Source organism: Sorex fumeus, unplaced genomic scaffold (genome assembly GCF_029834395.1).
Source record: "Sorex fumeus unplaced genomic scaffold, SorFum_2.1 ptg000072l, whole genome shotgun sequence".
NCBI classification, from domain to species: domain Eukaryota; kingdom Metazoa; phylum Chordata; class Mammalia; order Eulipotyphla; family Soricidae; genus Sorex; species Sorex fumeus.
Window position 1 is genome coordinate 47,650,496 of NW_026606129.1, and position 15,607 is coordinate 47,666,102.

The 15,607-nt window shown below is 41.8% G+C and overlaps 1 protein-coding gene and 1 non-coding gene across 2 annotated transcripts; both read left to right on the forward strand.

Annotated features, from left to right (window-relative positions):
* The first annotated feature begins 441 nt into the window (after positions 1-441).
* Positions 442-548, forward strand: LOC130038026 (U6 spliceosomal RNA). Its single transcript, XR_008794581.1, has one exon. It is a non-coding gene; the product is annotated as a U6 spliceosomal RNA (small nuclear RNA).
* Positions 549-3,755: 3,207 nt separating this feature from the next.
* CCR3 (C-C motif chemokine receptor 3) lies at positions 3,756-4,835 on the forward strand. Its single transcript, XM_056129911.1, has one exon. It carries the CDS (start codon positions 3,756-3,758, stop codon positions 4,833-4,835), a length of 1,080 nt encoding a protein of 359 aa, XP_055985886.1.
* The last annotated feature ends 10,772 nt before the right edge of the window (positions 4,836-15,607 follow it).

Below are 15,607 nucleotides of genomic sequence, written 5' to 3' on the forward strand. Positions count from 1 at the left end.
ACCAGGAGGTCCTACCGGAATGATGATCACTGGATGCCACCTGTGGGCAGGGTTCATGTAGACAGTAGTCCCAGAATGGTGAGCAATAGTGGGCCTTTGGGGGAAGTACCTTTCTTGGTGGTGGGTGAGTATTGGAACTTTGGTTGTTAGTGCAAGGAATCTTATACACTTAGGAAGATGTTAAGCTATACTCCTGAAATTCTATATTATAAAGAGAGTAAATCAATAAAAGGGAAAATAGACCTATTTAATTCACCAATTTAAGTGAATTAATTAACCAATTTAATGGCCAACCTCAGCTGCTATGGATTATGCCATTAGAATGAGAGTGGATATGATCATACAAGTCAGTTGTCCTCTGCTCCATTTCCACCTGAGTCCAATGTGTCCCTGTTCAGTGGGTGATATGTTTTGATAAAGACATAAAAAAGAACAAGTTCTGTACTCACTTCGGCAGCACATATACTAAAATTGGAACGATACAGAGAAGATTAGCATGGCCCCTGCGCAAGGATGACACACAAATTCATGAAGAGTTCCATTTTTTTTTTTTGCAAACCACAACACCCAAAAGGAGAGAGAGAGAACAAAAGGGAATGCCCTACCACAGAGGCAGGGTGGGATGCGGGGCGGGGGGGGGGGGGGAGAGATACTGGGATCCGTGGTGGTGGGAAATGGGCACTGGTGGAGGGATAGGTATTTGATCATTGTATAATTGAAACCCAAGCACAAAAATTTGTAAGTCTACAACTGTATCTCATGGTGTCTCACTAATAAAAATTAAAAAATTAAAAAAAAATATTTGCTCAAGCGGGCCCAGTAATGTCTTCATCCTGAGACTTGTTGTTACTGTGTTTGGCATATTGATTATGTCATGGGTAGCTTGCCAGGCTTTGTCTTGCGGGCGAGATGCTCTCAGTAGCTTGCCGGTTTCTTGAGAGGGGCGGAGGAATCGAACCCAGCTCGCTGGGCGGGCTGTGCGCAAGGCAAATGCCCTACCACTGTGCTATCTCTCCAGCCCGTTAAATATATAATTAAAAATTTTTGATTTACAAAAAAAAAAAAAACAAGTTCCCTCCCAGAGATCCCACATTTTCATTATTTCATGTGGAGTGACTTCTCACTGTTTCTTTCACATTTGTTTACCAGTTTTACAGGATTTTTTTTTTTTTTGCATTCAAAGTATGCTCACAGCATATCTCATACTCTACACCACTGATGTACCAAGAGTAGCATACCACATTTGATGGGGTATAAAGTAGAAGGCAACCAATCTTGGGAAGAAAAAAAAAATATATATATATATCACAGCAAAGCCTGACAAGCTACCCATGATGTATTCAATATGCCAAACACAGTAACAAGTCTCACAATGTTACTGGGCCCGCTCGAGCAAATTGATGAAGAACGGGAGGACAAGACAGTGATATATATATATATTCAATTAAAAAGCAAAAATATATATAATATATATTAGCACACAAGGCTTAACCTTTAACAACATGTTAGCAATATCTCATACAAGGGTTTAATGGTTCCAGAGGGAAATACAGTTATATTTACACACTTTCCTCTAGGGAAACTTTTTTTGATCATTTTTAGTGGATTTTTCAAAATAAGCAGTACAAAATAAATTATTTAGGTCCTGCTTTGGGGGCAGACTTTGGGGGTTGGGGTGGGAACATTCAAAATATGGTGGTGGGGAGGTATAATGGTGGTGGGATCAGTGTTGGAATATTAAATGTAATAAATTATTGTGACAACTGTTATAAAAATAATATTTTAAAATAACAAAATATGTTCTTATCTACTCTCTCATTTGTTCCTTATCTCAGCCCCGAGTGCTTTAATGATCTTCATTTTGAATAGGAGTGAATGAGGGACTTGTCCAAGTTCCAGAGCTGACAAGAGAGACCTAGGACTGTCCTGCTTCTCCCACCTCAATTTCTATTACATAGGCCCAATAACTACTAACCATGGTCTCAGTATTCTACTAAAAAACAAAACAGTTCCTTGCAATTTACTCCAATCACCTCACTTCTGAGACTGATTTTGAGAGGTACTCATTAATATCTATATTTGTTTTTAATTTTATTTTCATAAAGTTGTTCACAATAATTGATTACATTCAATATTCAACACCAATCCCGCCACCGTTATACCTTCCACCACTATTATTTCAAAATTTCCCACCACCTCTCAAGCCTGCCCCACAGGCAGATGCTAGATAATTTATTCTGTATTACTTGTTATGATTAGTATAAGATGCCTGTAATTGTCTATCTCACAGTGATCCAACTAAAAAGCAAAAAAAAAAAATAGTATGAGCAAAAGTGGCCACATGCTCCTGGGATGATAAAAATTTGAATAATTGGGGTCCAGAGCCATCCCTGCAGTGAGCTGCTTGGTTCCGAGATTCATTTTTGAGTCTCTGGATCATGGCCATTAATGCATTTAAGTGATATCTATATTCTTGTCCTCACACTTACCTCTTCCTCATAGGAAGGAGACAGTCCATTTCAAGGAAGCAGTGTGGGGACTCACGGTCCTTCATAGGACTCTATTCTTGTCTCTTTTTCTTTCTCCAGTGAATTCAGTAACCTGAAGACAAGCAAGCACTGACCCTGGAGATTCTGAAGGAAGTCTAATAAGAATCCCACTGCCATACCCTTTCTTCCCTACTACTTAATGAAGGAATATGGCACACAATAAGTTTATCTTAATTCATATTAGCATTGTCAGGAATTAAATATATAGGAAAGTAGTAGCCTAGGTTAATGCTGCTAATAATAGGGCTGGAGAGAGAGCACAGGGGTTAAGGCTCTTGCCTTGCATGCAGTAAATCCAAGTCAGTCAATCCAAGTCATTGCATTATGGTCCCCTGGGCACTACCAGGAGTCACCCCTGAGCACAAAGTAAAGAGTAATCCCTGAGCACTACAGGATGTGACCCCTCCAAACAAACAAACAAAATGTTGTTTACAATACTGTTTATGATAGTTGCCTTGAAAAGTTAAGTTTTAAAATTAAATCAATGCTAAATTAGATACCATTTTATTAAAATAAAGAGAGCTGAACATAGACCCAGAAGATTGTATCTGAAATTTAATGTTTACTTGTAAGAGAATTTGGAGTGAACTACTTTCTTAAAAGTTCAATTTTCCCCCATAATAATTATGATGAACTGGACATTCTTGTGGTCCCATGGAAAAGGGTAGATATATGTCACTGTCACTGTCACTGTCCTCCCTTTGTTCATCGATTTGCTCGAACGGACCCAGTATTGTCTCCATTGTGAGACTTGTTGTTACTGTGTTTGGCATACGAATACATCACGGGGAGCTTGCCAGGCTTGAAAGTCATATATAAAATGCAAAACATTGAATGCAGTGTGCTTGAAAGATAGCTACAAACTCTATTATTATCCTAGCCAGCTTTTTTGTGTGTGTTGTACTCTTTTCTTTCAAATTCTTTCAGAAAGCAGCATTCACCCCCTTCCAATGCTTTTCTGCTCCCCCTCTCATCGTTAATTATGTTTACTTTAAAAAATATCAGACCTTTCCTTTTGACTCCTACTGGCATAGCATTTCCAATATGTCTTCTTTAGTATATGCTGAAGAAACTCATGAATTTATAGGCTGTTTTCACATGAGACTTTATTGGATAAATGAATACTGGGGTGATTTGCCAAGTGTGATCATGTCTAATTTGTATGGTTCTTCTTTTGTTTCATTTTTCTACCACAGGACAAGAGCAATGGACATCCTAACATATGAGATGGAGAATACTGCTGAGACCTTTGGGACCACAACCTTTGACTACAAGTTGTCAGAGCCCTGTGAAAAAGTCAACATCAAGGAGCTGGGGGCCCAGTTGTTACCCCCACTGTACTCCCTCGTGTTTGTGGTGGGTCTGGTGGGCAATGTGGTTGTGGTGGTGATTCTGACCAAATACAGAAGACTCAAGATTATGACCAACATCTTCCTGCTCAATCTGGCTATTTCTGATTTGCTCTTTCTATTCACTCTGATTTTTGGGATTCATTATGTTCGGTGGAATGAGTGGGTATTTGGCCATATTATGTGTAAGGTCCTCTCAGGGCTTTATTACATGGGTTTGTACAGTGAAATCTTTTTCATCATCTTGCTGACCATAGACAGATATTTGGCCGTTGTCCACGCAGTATTTGCCCTCCAGGCCCGGACGGTCACTTTTGGTATCATAAGCAGTGTGTCTACCTGGTGCCTGGCAGGGCTAGCAGCCCTCCCTGAATTCATGTTCCAAAAATCTCAAGATGAGTTTGGACAGTATATTTGCAGCCCTGATTACCCTAAGGATGAAGAAGACACCTGGAAGCGGTTCCATGCTCTGAGAATGAATATCTTTGGTCTTGCTCTGCCTCTGCTGGTTATGGTTATCTGCTACACTGGAATCATTAAAACGTTACTGAGATGCCCTGGGAAAAAGAAGCAAAAAGCCATTCGGCTCATTTTTGTCATCATGGTTGTCTTTTTCATTTTCTGGACTCCCTACAACCTAGTTCTCCTGCTCTCTGCTTATCAATCTATCTTCTTTGAGGACAGCTGCGAGAGAAGCAAACAGCTGGACCTGGCCATGCAGGTGACTGAGGTGATTGCCTACACGCATTGCTGTGTCAACCCTGTGATCTACGCCTTTGTGGGTGAGAGGTTCCGGAAATATCTGCGCCACTTTTTCTACAGGCACGTGGCTATCTACCTAGGAAAATACATCCCCTTCCTTCCTAGCGAAAAACTGGAAAGAGCCAGCTCTATCTCTCCCTCAACAGGGGAGCAGGAACTCTCGGCTGCATTTTAGTTCAGATCAGGAAGTCACTGAATGAAAAATGTGCAGGGCAGAAGAATCTAAAGCATGTCAATCACATTGGCCTCTACTAGTTCTTCTGGCAGCAGTACGGAAACTCTGAAAGAAATTTCCGTATCTATCTATAGCTGTATGTACAGGGTGGCAAAATCAATACCACAGGGTCACAGGTGAACAGTTACTTATCTTCAAGCCTGAAAAGCAGAGCTTTGCTTAGTTCTATAAGTGTTACTTGTATTTTTAATATACTTAAATCTTGGATAGTTACTATAGGTAGCAACAAACAGGCCATTAAAAAATTAAACCTTATCTTTAGCTAGCATTAACATAAAGAAATAAATTTCAGAAATTACAATAAATTACTTTATTTCTTTGTGTCTCTGTCCTTACTTGATAAAAATTTCTCTTCTTTTTATTTTATGGATATGTACTCCAAGCAATCTATTGGCATGCCATACAAGTTCTGAGTATTTTTTTTTTTGGCTTTTTGGGTCACACCTGGCGATGCACAGGGGTCATTCCTGGCTCTGCACTCAGGAATTATCCCTGGCAGTGCTCAGGAAATATGAGATGCTGGAAATCGAACCCAGGTCGGCTGCATGCAAGGCAAACACCCTACCCGCTGTGCTATCACTCCAGCTCTGGTTCTGAGTATTTTTAATAGTGAATGAGTAACTATTCACACCTGATGATCAAATTTCCCATGAGCAAATGGGTATTTTCAGTAATAGAAACTTCTCAGAGCCCTAAAACATGCAAACACTGTCTTCTTAGACACAAGTCTGTTTATCCAACTGTTAAAGATAAGGCAGTGTGGGAAAACAGCTATGAGAAATGAAAAACAGTCTCCATTGTCTAGATCAAAACAAGAGGCCTGAGGTTCCAACAAATTAGACTTGTAGCTACCAACCTCCTGATTTAAAAAGGCACCCAAAAATGCTCTACATTGCTAATCATCAGGGAGATATAAATCTAAACAATAATGAGATATCATCTCACACCACAAAGATTGGCAAATATCAAAAAGAACAAGAACAACCTAGCACAATCTAGCACAGATGCAGAAAGAAAGGAATTCTCATTTATTGTTGGTGGGGATGTGTTTTTGGAAAAAATATGAGTATCCTTCCCCCCAAAAAAAACCCCTAGAAATTGATCTTCTATATGACCCAGCAATTCCACTTCTGGGAATATACCCCAGGGACACAAAAATACAAGGCATAAATGCCATCTACACTCTATGTTCATTACAGCATTATTCACACTAGCTAGAATCTGAAAACAACCCAAGTGCCTTAGAACAGACGACTGGTTAAAGAAACTATGGTACATCTATACAACTGTTAAGTACTATGCAGCTGTTAGGAAAAATAAAGTCATGAAATTTGATTATAAATGGATGGACATGGAGAGTATCATGCTGAGTGAAATGAGTCAGAAGGAGAGGGACAAACATAGAATGACTGCACTCATTTGTGGGATATAAATAAAAACAACATGAGACTACTACCCAAGGACAGTAGAAACAAAGGCCAGGAGGACTGAAGGCCTGCCTTATGTGCTGGGGAAGAAGGCAGTTGGGATAGAGAAGGGATCATTATGACAATAAAAGTTAGGAATGATCACTCTGAATAAGAACTGTGTGCTTAAAGTAGGTAAAGGAACGAACATGATAAGCTCTCAGTGTCTGTATTGCAAGCTACCGAGAGTATCTCGCCCGCACGGCAAAGCCTGGCAAGCTCCCCGTGACGTATTCGATATGCCAAACACAGTAACAATTGTCACACTGGAGACATTACTGGGTCCGCTGGAGCAAATCGATGAACAACGGGAGGACAGTGGCAGTGACAGTGACAGTCTGTATTGCAAACCATAATGCCCAACAGTAGATAGAGAAAGAAGAAAGGTGCCTGCTATCATGGCATACTAGGGGTTTGGGGGATGGCTGGAGAGAAACTGGGTACATTGGTGGTGGGAAATGTACAATGGTGGAGGGATGGGTGCTGGAACATTGTATGACTGAAACTCAACCATGAACAGCTTTGCAACTGTGTATCTCATGGTGATCCAATAAAATTTTTTAAAAATTTTAAAAGAGAATTTTTATGTGTTTATTTTATTTATTTTTTTATTAGTGAAACACCATGAGGTACAGTTTTAGACTTACAATTATTTGTGCTTGGGTTTCAGTTATACAACGATCAAGTACCCATCCCTCCACCAGTGTCCATTCTCCACCTCCAGTGCTCCCAGTATCCCTACCACCCCCCTCATCCCCCCCATCCCACCCCACCCCTGTGGCAGGGCATTCCCTTTTGTTTTCTCTCTCCTTTTGGGTGCTGTGGTTTGCAAAAAAGGCATTGAGTGGCAATCATGTTTGGTTTATAATCTACTTTCAGCATGCATCTCTCATCCTGGGAGGATCCTCCCAACACCCTTTATTTGGTACTCCCTTCTCTACCTGAGCTTCCTTTTCCCCTAGCATGTGTGGCTGGCCTCCAAGCCATGGATTTAACCTCCTGGTACTTATCTCGACTATTTTGGGTGTTGGTCTCCTATTTTGTTACTTTACATTCCCCAGATGAATGCAATCTTTCTATGTCTGTCCCTCTCTTTCTGACTCATTTCACTTAGCATGATACTCTCCATGTAGTACCATTTGTATGTAAATTTCATGACTTCATCTTTTCATCATTCACCAACGTGCCTTGGTGCAAGCCTCAGGCAAACGCAAGCGATCCTCTGAGCTCGCAAAGTAGCGCAGAGAAGCCATAAAGGAAGACCTCAAAAAGAGACGAGCAGCAGTGCTGGCAGATGTGGCAGAAGCTGGGAAATGCATTCACAACACCTTTCTGTCCTTCGCCAACTACGAGACCAAGATGACTGCCCTCCGACATCCTGATGGATCTATCACATCTTCCAGAAGGGCAATGGAGAAGATAATCAATCCATGACTTCTACTCGGATCTCTTTGATAGCCACGTCCACCTGCCCACATACCAAATTCTGCAGGATGGATATGTCATTCCCAAAGTTCTCCCTTCTGAAATCCGACACACCATTTGGTCTGTAAAGAAACAAACAGCACCTGGCCCAGACAAGGTCAGACCTGAACACTTGAAGAACCTGTCATCAATACTCATCAATACACTGGCTCGGCTCTTCACATGCTACCTGTCTGAATGCAAGGTTCCGTCCCAATGGAAAACCAGCAGGACTGTACTACTGTACAGAAGGGAGACATCCACGACATTGGTAACTATTGCCCTATCTGCCTGTTGTCTGTCGTCTACATGCTGTTCACTCGAGTCATCCTGAATAGGATTGGCAGAACACTAGATGAAGGACAATCATGAGAGCAAGCTGGTTTCCGAAAAGGATTTAGCACAATTGACCATATCCACACGATAACCAAGCTCATTGAGGTTTCTCGGGAGTTCAAGATGCCACTCTGTCTAAAGTTCATTGATTTAAAGAAGGCCTTTGATTCTGTTGAGACTGAAGCCGTCATCGAGGCCCTAGCCAAACAGGGTGTTCAATGTCAATATATCAGGATCCTCCGTGAGCTCTATTATGGACTCACTACCAGGATCTCACCATTCTAAGGGAGGTAATCATTAACATCAAGAGAGGGGTTTTGCAGGTTGATACCATTTCACCAAAACTCTTTAGTGCCACCCTCGAGAACGTCATGCGACGACTGGAATGGGAAGGAATGGGAGTGAAGATACATGGTTGACAACTACACCACCTCCGCTTCGCGGATGACATCGTTCTTATAACACTAAACATCAGCCAAGTGGCACAAGTGCTAGCCAACTTCAACCATGAGTATGGAAAGGTCGGACTACTGCTGAATCTCACAAAGACAATGTTTGTGAGAAACGGTCTTGTTCCTGACATTCCATTCACTCTCAATGGCACGAACATCTCTGAATGCAACAGTTATGTGTACCTAGGTCGAGAAGTCAACATAACGAATGACCTGGCACTTGAGTTGCGCAGGAGGAAGAGTAGCTTGGAACGCCTTCAAGAACGTCAAAGAAATAGCTAAGAGGACAAAGAACCTCTGACTCCAGGCACACCTCTTCAATTCCACTGTTCTTTCTGCATTAACATACGCCTCAGAGACTGGGCCCTACAAAAACAGGATGAGAACACTATCTGGGTCTCCCAAAGAGAAATCAAAAGAGCTATGCTTGAGCAACGAATGCTGGCGCGGATGTGGCGAGAAAGGGACACTCCTTCACTGTTGGTGGGAATGTCGACTGGTTCAGCCCTTCTGGAAAACAGTATGGACGATTCTCAAAAAATTAGAAATTGAGCTCCCATTTGACCCAGCAATACCACTCCGGGAATATATCCCAGAGAGGCAAAAATGTATAGTAGAAGTGACATCTGCACTTGTTTGTTCATTGCAGCACTCTTTACAATAGCCAGAAACTGGAAGAAACCTGAATGCCCAAGAACAGATGACTGGTTAAAGAAACTTTGGTACATCTACACAATGGAGTACTATGTAGCTCTTAGAAAAGATGAAGTCATGAAATTTACATACAAGTGGTACAACATGGAAAGTATCATGCTAAGCGAAATGAGTCAGAAAGAGAGGGATAGACATAGAAAGATTGCATTCATCTGGGGGATATAAAGTAACAAAATATGAGATTAATACCCAAGAATAGCTGAGATCAGCACCAGGAGGATTACTCCATAGCTTAGTGGCCAGTCGGGCATTCTAGAGGAAAGGGCAGCTCAGATAGAGAAGGGAACACCAAATAAAGGATGTTTGGAGGATCCTCCCAGGAGGGGAGATGCATGTCGAAAGTGGACTATGGACTGAACATGTTTGCCACTCAATGCCTCTTTTGCAGACCACAACACCCAAAAGGAGAGAGAGAACACAGGGGATTGCCCTGCCATAGAGGCAGGGGAGGATGGGGGGATGGGGGTGGGGGGGATATTATCCATGGTGGTGGAAAATGGGCACTGGTGGAGGGATGGGTATCTGATCATTGTATAATCAAACCATAGCACAAAAAATTGTAAATCTACAACTGTACCTCATGGTGTTTCACTAATAAAAAAAATTTAAAAAAAAAAAGAGCTATGCTTGGAGTATCACGCTTTACTCAAATGAGAGAAAGAATCCGGAGTTCCAACCTCCATCAACAATCAAGAATCAGGGACACTGTCTCGTTTGCCAAGGCATCGAAAATTGGATGGGCTGGACACGTAATGAGATTTGGAGATGACCGCTGGACTAGAGCCATTACTGACTGTATTACATGGGACATCAAAAGATTGTGTAGCTGCCCACCTATGAGATGGTCAGACTTCTTCGTCAAGACCCTGAATGATCAGTTTGAGGATCTCATGTTCCTAGAACGAGCAGACACCATTGGGCTACATTAGCACGCGACAGGGATGAATGGAGACCTTACTGGCTTGAGTGGATTGATGAGTAATGGGATGTCAAGTGATCAAGTGATCATATTTTCTAACAGCTGCATAGTACTCCATTTTGTAGATGTACCAAAGTTTAAAAAGAGAATTTTGGAAAACATATTCCTACCTACTGGAAGATTCCTACAGGGGTCACACCCACCAACTGCCCCCAGCACCAGGTAATCCCATCAATGGCCAAAACCCAGAGATTATAAATCCCAGCTCCCGGACATTTTACTATCTTATTCTTACTTTGGACAACCTGGCAGGCTACCGAATGTAACCTGCCCACATGGCAGAGTCTGGCAAACTCCCCATGGTGTAACCAATATGCCCAATACCAGTAACAATGATGGGTCTCATTCTCCTACCCCTGAAAGAGCCTTGAATATGGCACTTTTTAAAATCTCAGGGCAAGGGCGAAGGAGACATTACTGGTGCCTGCTCGAAGCAATCAACTAACAACAGAATGATCGTGATCGTGATATTCCTACCAGCTATTAGAGCATGCTCTGGCAATAATTGAAACTTTTGAGTTTTGCATCATAGAAATGGGTTACCTATTCAAAATCTAAAACTTTTCAATTGTATAAAAAATAAAAGCCTGGATAGCTCTTCAGATATATCCATCCTATGAGCTACATGGAGATGAGAGCCCCTCAAAATGAGTTAACACTGATTAGATCATCTCTACCCACTCATAGGCCCCATGACCAATAACTTGGCAGAAGTATGAGGAGCAGGCAGGGATGTGCTGCAGTGGACATTTCCACAAAGCAGCTTCCCATTGGCTATGAGATCAAACATATGTCCTATTGCTAAAGGGTATTCAAGCTTCACATGTTCATTCGTTCATCTTGTCTCATGTCATTCATTCATTTATTCATTCAGTAAACATATGCTAAACTGCTGAATACCTACCCTGGTCTCAGCTAAGTCTTGGGCGAAAACAGACCTAGTCCATGACCTGCCCTTAAGAAGGTCATTTTCCTGAGGTTGAATTGGAAACTCTTCTTGCCTTCCACTGACAGAGTTCAAAATTGCATTCTTAAAATAATTACCAATTCCTACATTCAAATCAGATGCAAGAAACTTCCATTTTAAGACCAGAAAATATTCCAACAGAAAAACATTCCTAATCAAATGTCCAGAGAAGGAATGGTCTTGGTTGCCCATTCCATTCAACTGCAATTGAATGGCCTGACCTAACTTTCTTTCTTTTCTTTCTTTCTTTCTTTCTTTCTTTCTTTCTTTCTTTCTCTCTCTCTTTCTTTCTTTCTTTCTGTCTTTATGTCTGTCTTTCTGTCTTTCTCTTCCTTCCTTCTTTCCTTCCTTCCTTCCTTCCTTCCTTCCTTCGTTCTCTCCTTCCTTCCTTCCTTCCTTCCTTCCTTCCTTCCTTCCTTCCTTCCTTCTCTCCTACCCTCCTTCATTCCCTCCTTCCTTCTTTACTTCATTCATTCTTTGTTTGTACTCTACCTTTCCTCTTCCCATTGTTGTCATGACTAGGGGTCTCACACATACACAAACACACACACACACACACACGGCAGCAGCTCTCATCATGAGTTAGACACTTTAATTAAGGTCCTTACCAAGGGTCACTCATTAAGCTGTAGTGTCCATGTACATTCTGGTTGAAGCCCTTGATGATAGTCCTACTCCTGATCACAGTACTCACTGGGTTCGCACACTTAAGTTGTGGTGCTCACACACACCTGACTGTGGTGATGGGGGGTCCCAGAAAACAGAGTCTCAGGACCATGCTGCCTGTCTCAAGATTGCAAAACAAATGCCTCTTTTTTTTTTTTCTGCCACTGAGACCCATGACCTGATTTTTCTTACCTTCACACCTATCTGAAAGTAATTAAATCCAACCCTACTTGGGCAACACAGGATGTGAAATTTTGAACACTAATCTACACAACAGGACTCTTAGTTTGGGCTGGAACTTTGATGCGTCTCCTTCCTTTGTTGTGGTCCAGACAACATGTAAATAAAGTAATCTGCTTCTCTCTTATTTCCCATTATATCTGCTCTTAGGAAACCATAAGTGCAAGAGACAGTTGCTTGTTCATAGTTCCCTTATTTCAGGAGGCTTTCAGGAGCTTTGTAACCAACACAAAAGTGCACTATCACTTAGGGATATTTTGAATTCCATTTAACTCCCCATTCCCATGCTGATAGAAACAGTTCTGACGATGGTATCTAGAAATTCTCTCACTCTTCTCTTTCCAAGATGGTTGTCTCATGCAATGAGTGAACATTTGCAATGTGGCTAGCTAGTGTGACTGGAGAAATTAAACTTATAATTTTGATGTAATTTTTTCTAATTAGCAATGTGTAACTAGTAGTTATCACATGTGGCTAGTGATCCCTTAAGGCTTGGTTCTTGACTTCTGTTTACTGACACATCAAACTTCCTGTAGGCAGCAAACTTAGGGGGTTTTTTGTTTGTTTTTTGTTTTGTTTTGTTTTTTCTTTTTGGGTCACACCCAGCGATGCACAGAGGTTACTCCTGGCTCTTCACTCAGGAATTACTCCTGACAGTGCTCGGGAGACCATATGGGATGCTGGGAATCGAACCCAGGTGGGTCGCATGCAAGGCAAATGCCCTACCCGCTGTGCTATTGCTCCAGCCCCCTAGACAGCAAACTTATGATGTGAAGCCTATGTGGTCAACTCAGGAAAACACTTGATGACTGATGATGAGTAAGAGCTGATTTTAGAAAACTCACTTATCATGCAGTGGGAAAGACCCGTCCTTTTCAAATGGGTATTCCAAGGACCCTTCTATAGAAAGTAGAGTGGAAATGTTGAAGGTACACAGAGAAAGCACATCCTGCTCAGAATGTGTGTGTGTGTGTGTGTGTGTGTGTGTGTGTGTGTGTTGGGATGGGGTGCAGGGCAGACCCACAAAGCATCCATGATGAAATTGTCTTCCACTGGAGGTGACTGGAGCTCAAAATTGATAGAAAATGTCAAGATACTAGGTAACTCACATACCTCAAAGTTATCCTATTCAGTGGGGAAGGGAGACAGGATATTTCTTTTTTTCCAGTGAGCCTATAACCCACTGACTGATGGCTACCTCTTAGAGTGTTAATATCAAACTTCCCTTGTTTGGGCAGGGAGGCCTTCCAAAACTGGGCAAAAATCCCAAGAACGAGATGAAGATACTGATGTTAGAAGCCCTCTGGGTACACTTCCTTGAGCTGGAGGAATAAGGCATCTCCTAAAATTTGAACTGGTTTGTGAGCAATGTTTTCTTGCAGTAAAGGGTGGAAATGAGGCCATGGATCCACTTGCTGGAAGACACAGCTATCAACATGCATATCAGAAAGTCACTAGAAGAGGAAGCCGCAAGTGACCTTGACAATGGCAGAGACCTTGCAAATGCCAGTGTTGCCTGCCCTGCTCTTCCTCCTTTTAGAGTTTTCAACATCCTTTGCTATTGCTTTATAGTGGCCACACCCAGAAGTGCTCAGGGGGGCCTGGGACCACTCCCAGTGGTGCTTGGAGTGGCTGTGCAGGCCTAAAGGTTTGCTGTTCTGACATGGCACTCAGGTGCTGAAGGCCACCTCAATCACATGTGGTCATGCTCAGGAAACATGAAGTGTTGGGAATCGCACTCATGGTCTCATATCTGCCAAGCATGTGCTCCACCCACTACTTTGAGATATAGCTCCAGCTCCATACTCAGCTACTTTTTAAAAATATACTATCATTCATATGTGGGGTATAAAGAAACAAAGCCAGGGAATAAAGAGTGGTCAATGAAAACAAGTCCTAAGATTCTGACAGTTGGTAAGTTTAGGGGAAAGAGGAGCAGATGACAGGGGATCCAGAACAGTGGAAGGGGAGGGAGCGACATTGTCAATCAGTGGAGGGTGTGATATGGTAACATTGTATATTGAAAACATAAATATTGATAAAAATGATACCTCGGTAAATTTTTAAAACATTAAAGATCCTTTTCCATTTTTAATTTCTGAGGTTTTCTTCAGCAGCCAGAGCTACAATTCTAAAAGACTTCTCCTGAATAACTCAGGTTTCTGACATTCATAGTGTGAGAATTTTCTGGGATTTTCTTCCATTCTTCCCAGGTCAGTCCCTAGAGCAGATTAAGTTACCATCTTTCTTCTCTGTTCATATCTAATTCAGGGGTCTGTGCACTGTGACATTGGGGCCACATCCAGTGATTTCGCTTGTTTGGCACAAACAAGTCTTCTGGAATACAGCCAAGCTTATTAACGAATCATCCGTAGTGGCTTTTTACTATTATCTCAGAGTCGAAAAAGTGACAGAAGCTGCAAATGCCACAGATTCACAAATATTGAGTTTCTTGTCTTTAACAGACAAAGCGTCCTGACACTTTTAAGAGTCCAGACCCTTGCACCCTGGGCCCTAATATCATAGGCATGACTGTAGACAGGACCAGAGGAAGCAATGAATAAGAGGCAAGACACAAGAAAGTCTTCAAATGTCTTCTTAACCCTTTGAAAGTGGAGGATTTCATGTTCAAGGAGAGTAATAATTAAAAATAGAGAGCATTTATTTCATGTCCAATCATGTAAATATTGTTAATACCCAATAGTATAAATATTTATGAATATTATGTTCATGCAATTTTCAAGAGATCACTGTGAGGTAGGTACTAATCTGAAGGAAAGCTTGGGGTCTGAGATCTGGACAAGTTCACATCCCTGGGTTAGTGCTACCTAAGCTTTGGGTGCAGTTAAAACTGGGCTAGATTTGGCAGAAATCAAGTGCTTCTCACCAAAGCAAAGTGCCAGCAGCAGCAGAACCCACCAAAGCACACAAGAAGTTCTGATTGCAGGACCCCACAGATGCTATATCCATAGTATATTCTATGCAGAATTTGCACCAGGATTGTAAAAGTACAATTCGTTACTGAGGACAAAGTGATTGGATAAATGGAAATCAAATTCTTTGTAAAGGACTGCTAGTATTACCTACCCTGAATGAAAGGAAGAAAGACCTAGTAGGGAGTTTGTCTATCCCCTAAAGCCTAGTAAGAACAAAGCCAATGGAATCATGATATTCACTGGGATTGGAGAGGCACCGTCCATGGAACCTGATAATCAGATAACAAGAGAAATGCCACCTGGGTGGAAGGTAAGAGAGGAGCAGTAACTCTCAATTCTTTTAGAGTTGATTTTGGAAAATGACATGAGAGTCTCTTTTGTGGGTCACACAAGTTGACTCAGTAATGTCTGGGTAGAGCTGATATTGCATGTGAACCATGAGGTGACTTGTGTATGGACCACCACCAGAATGACAGAGGACAACAAGAAGGC

Bases quoted from the DNA above. Each gene is read 5' to 3' on its own strand.
- CCR3 (XM_056129911.1), top strand. From the start codon at position 3,756: ATGGACATCCTAACATATGAGATGGAGAATACTGCTGAGACCTTTGGG.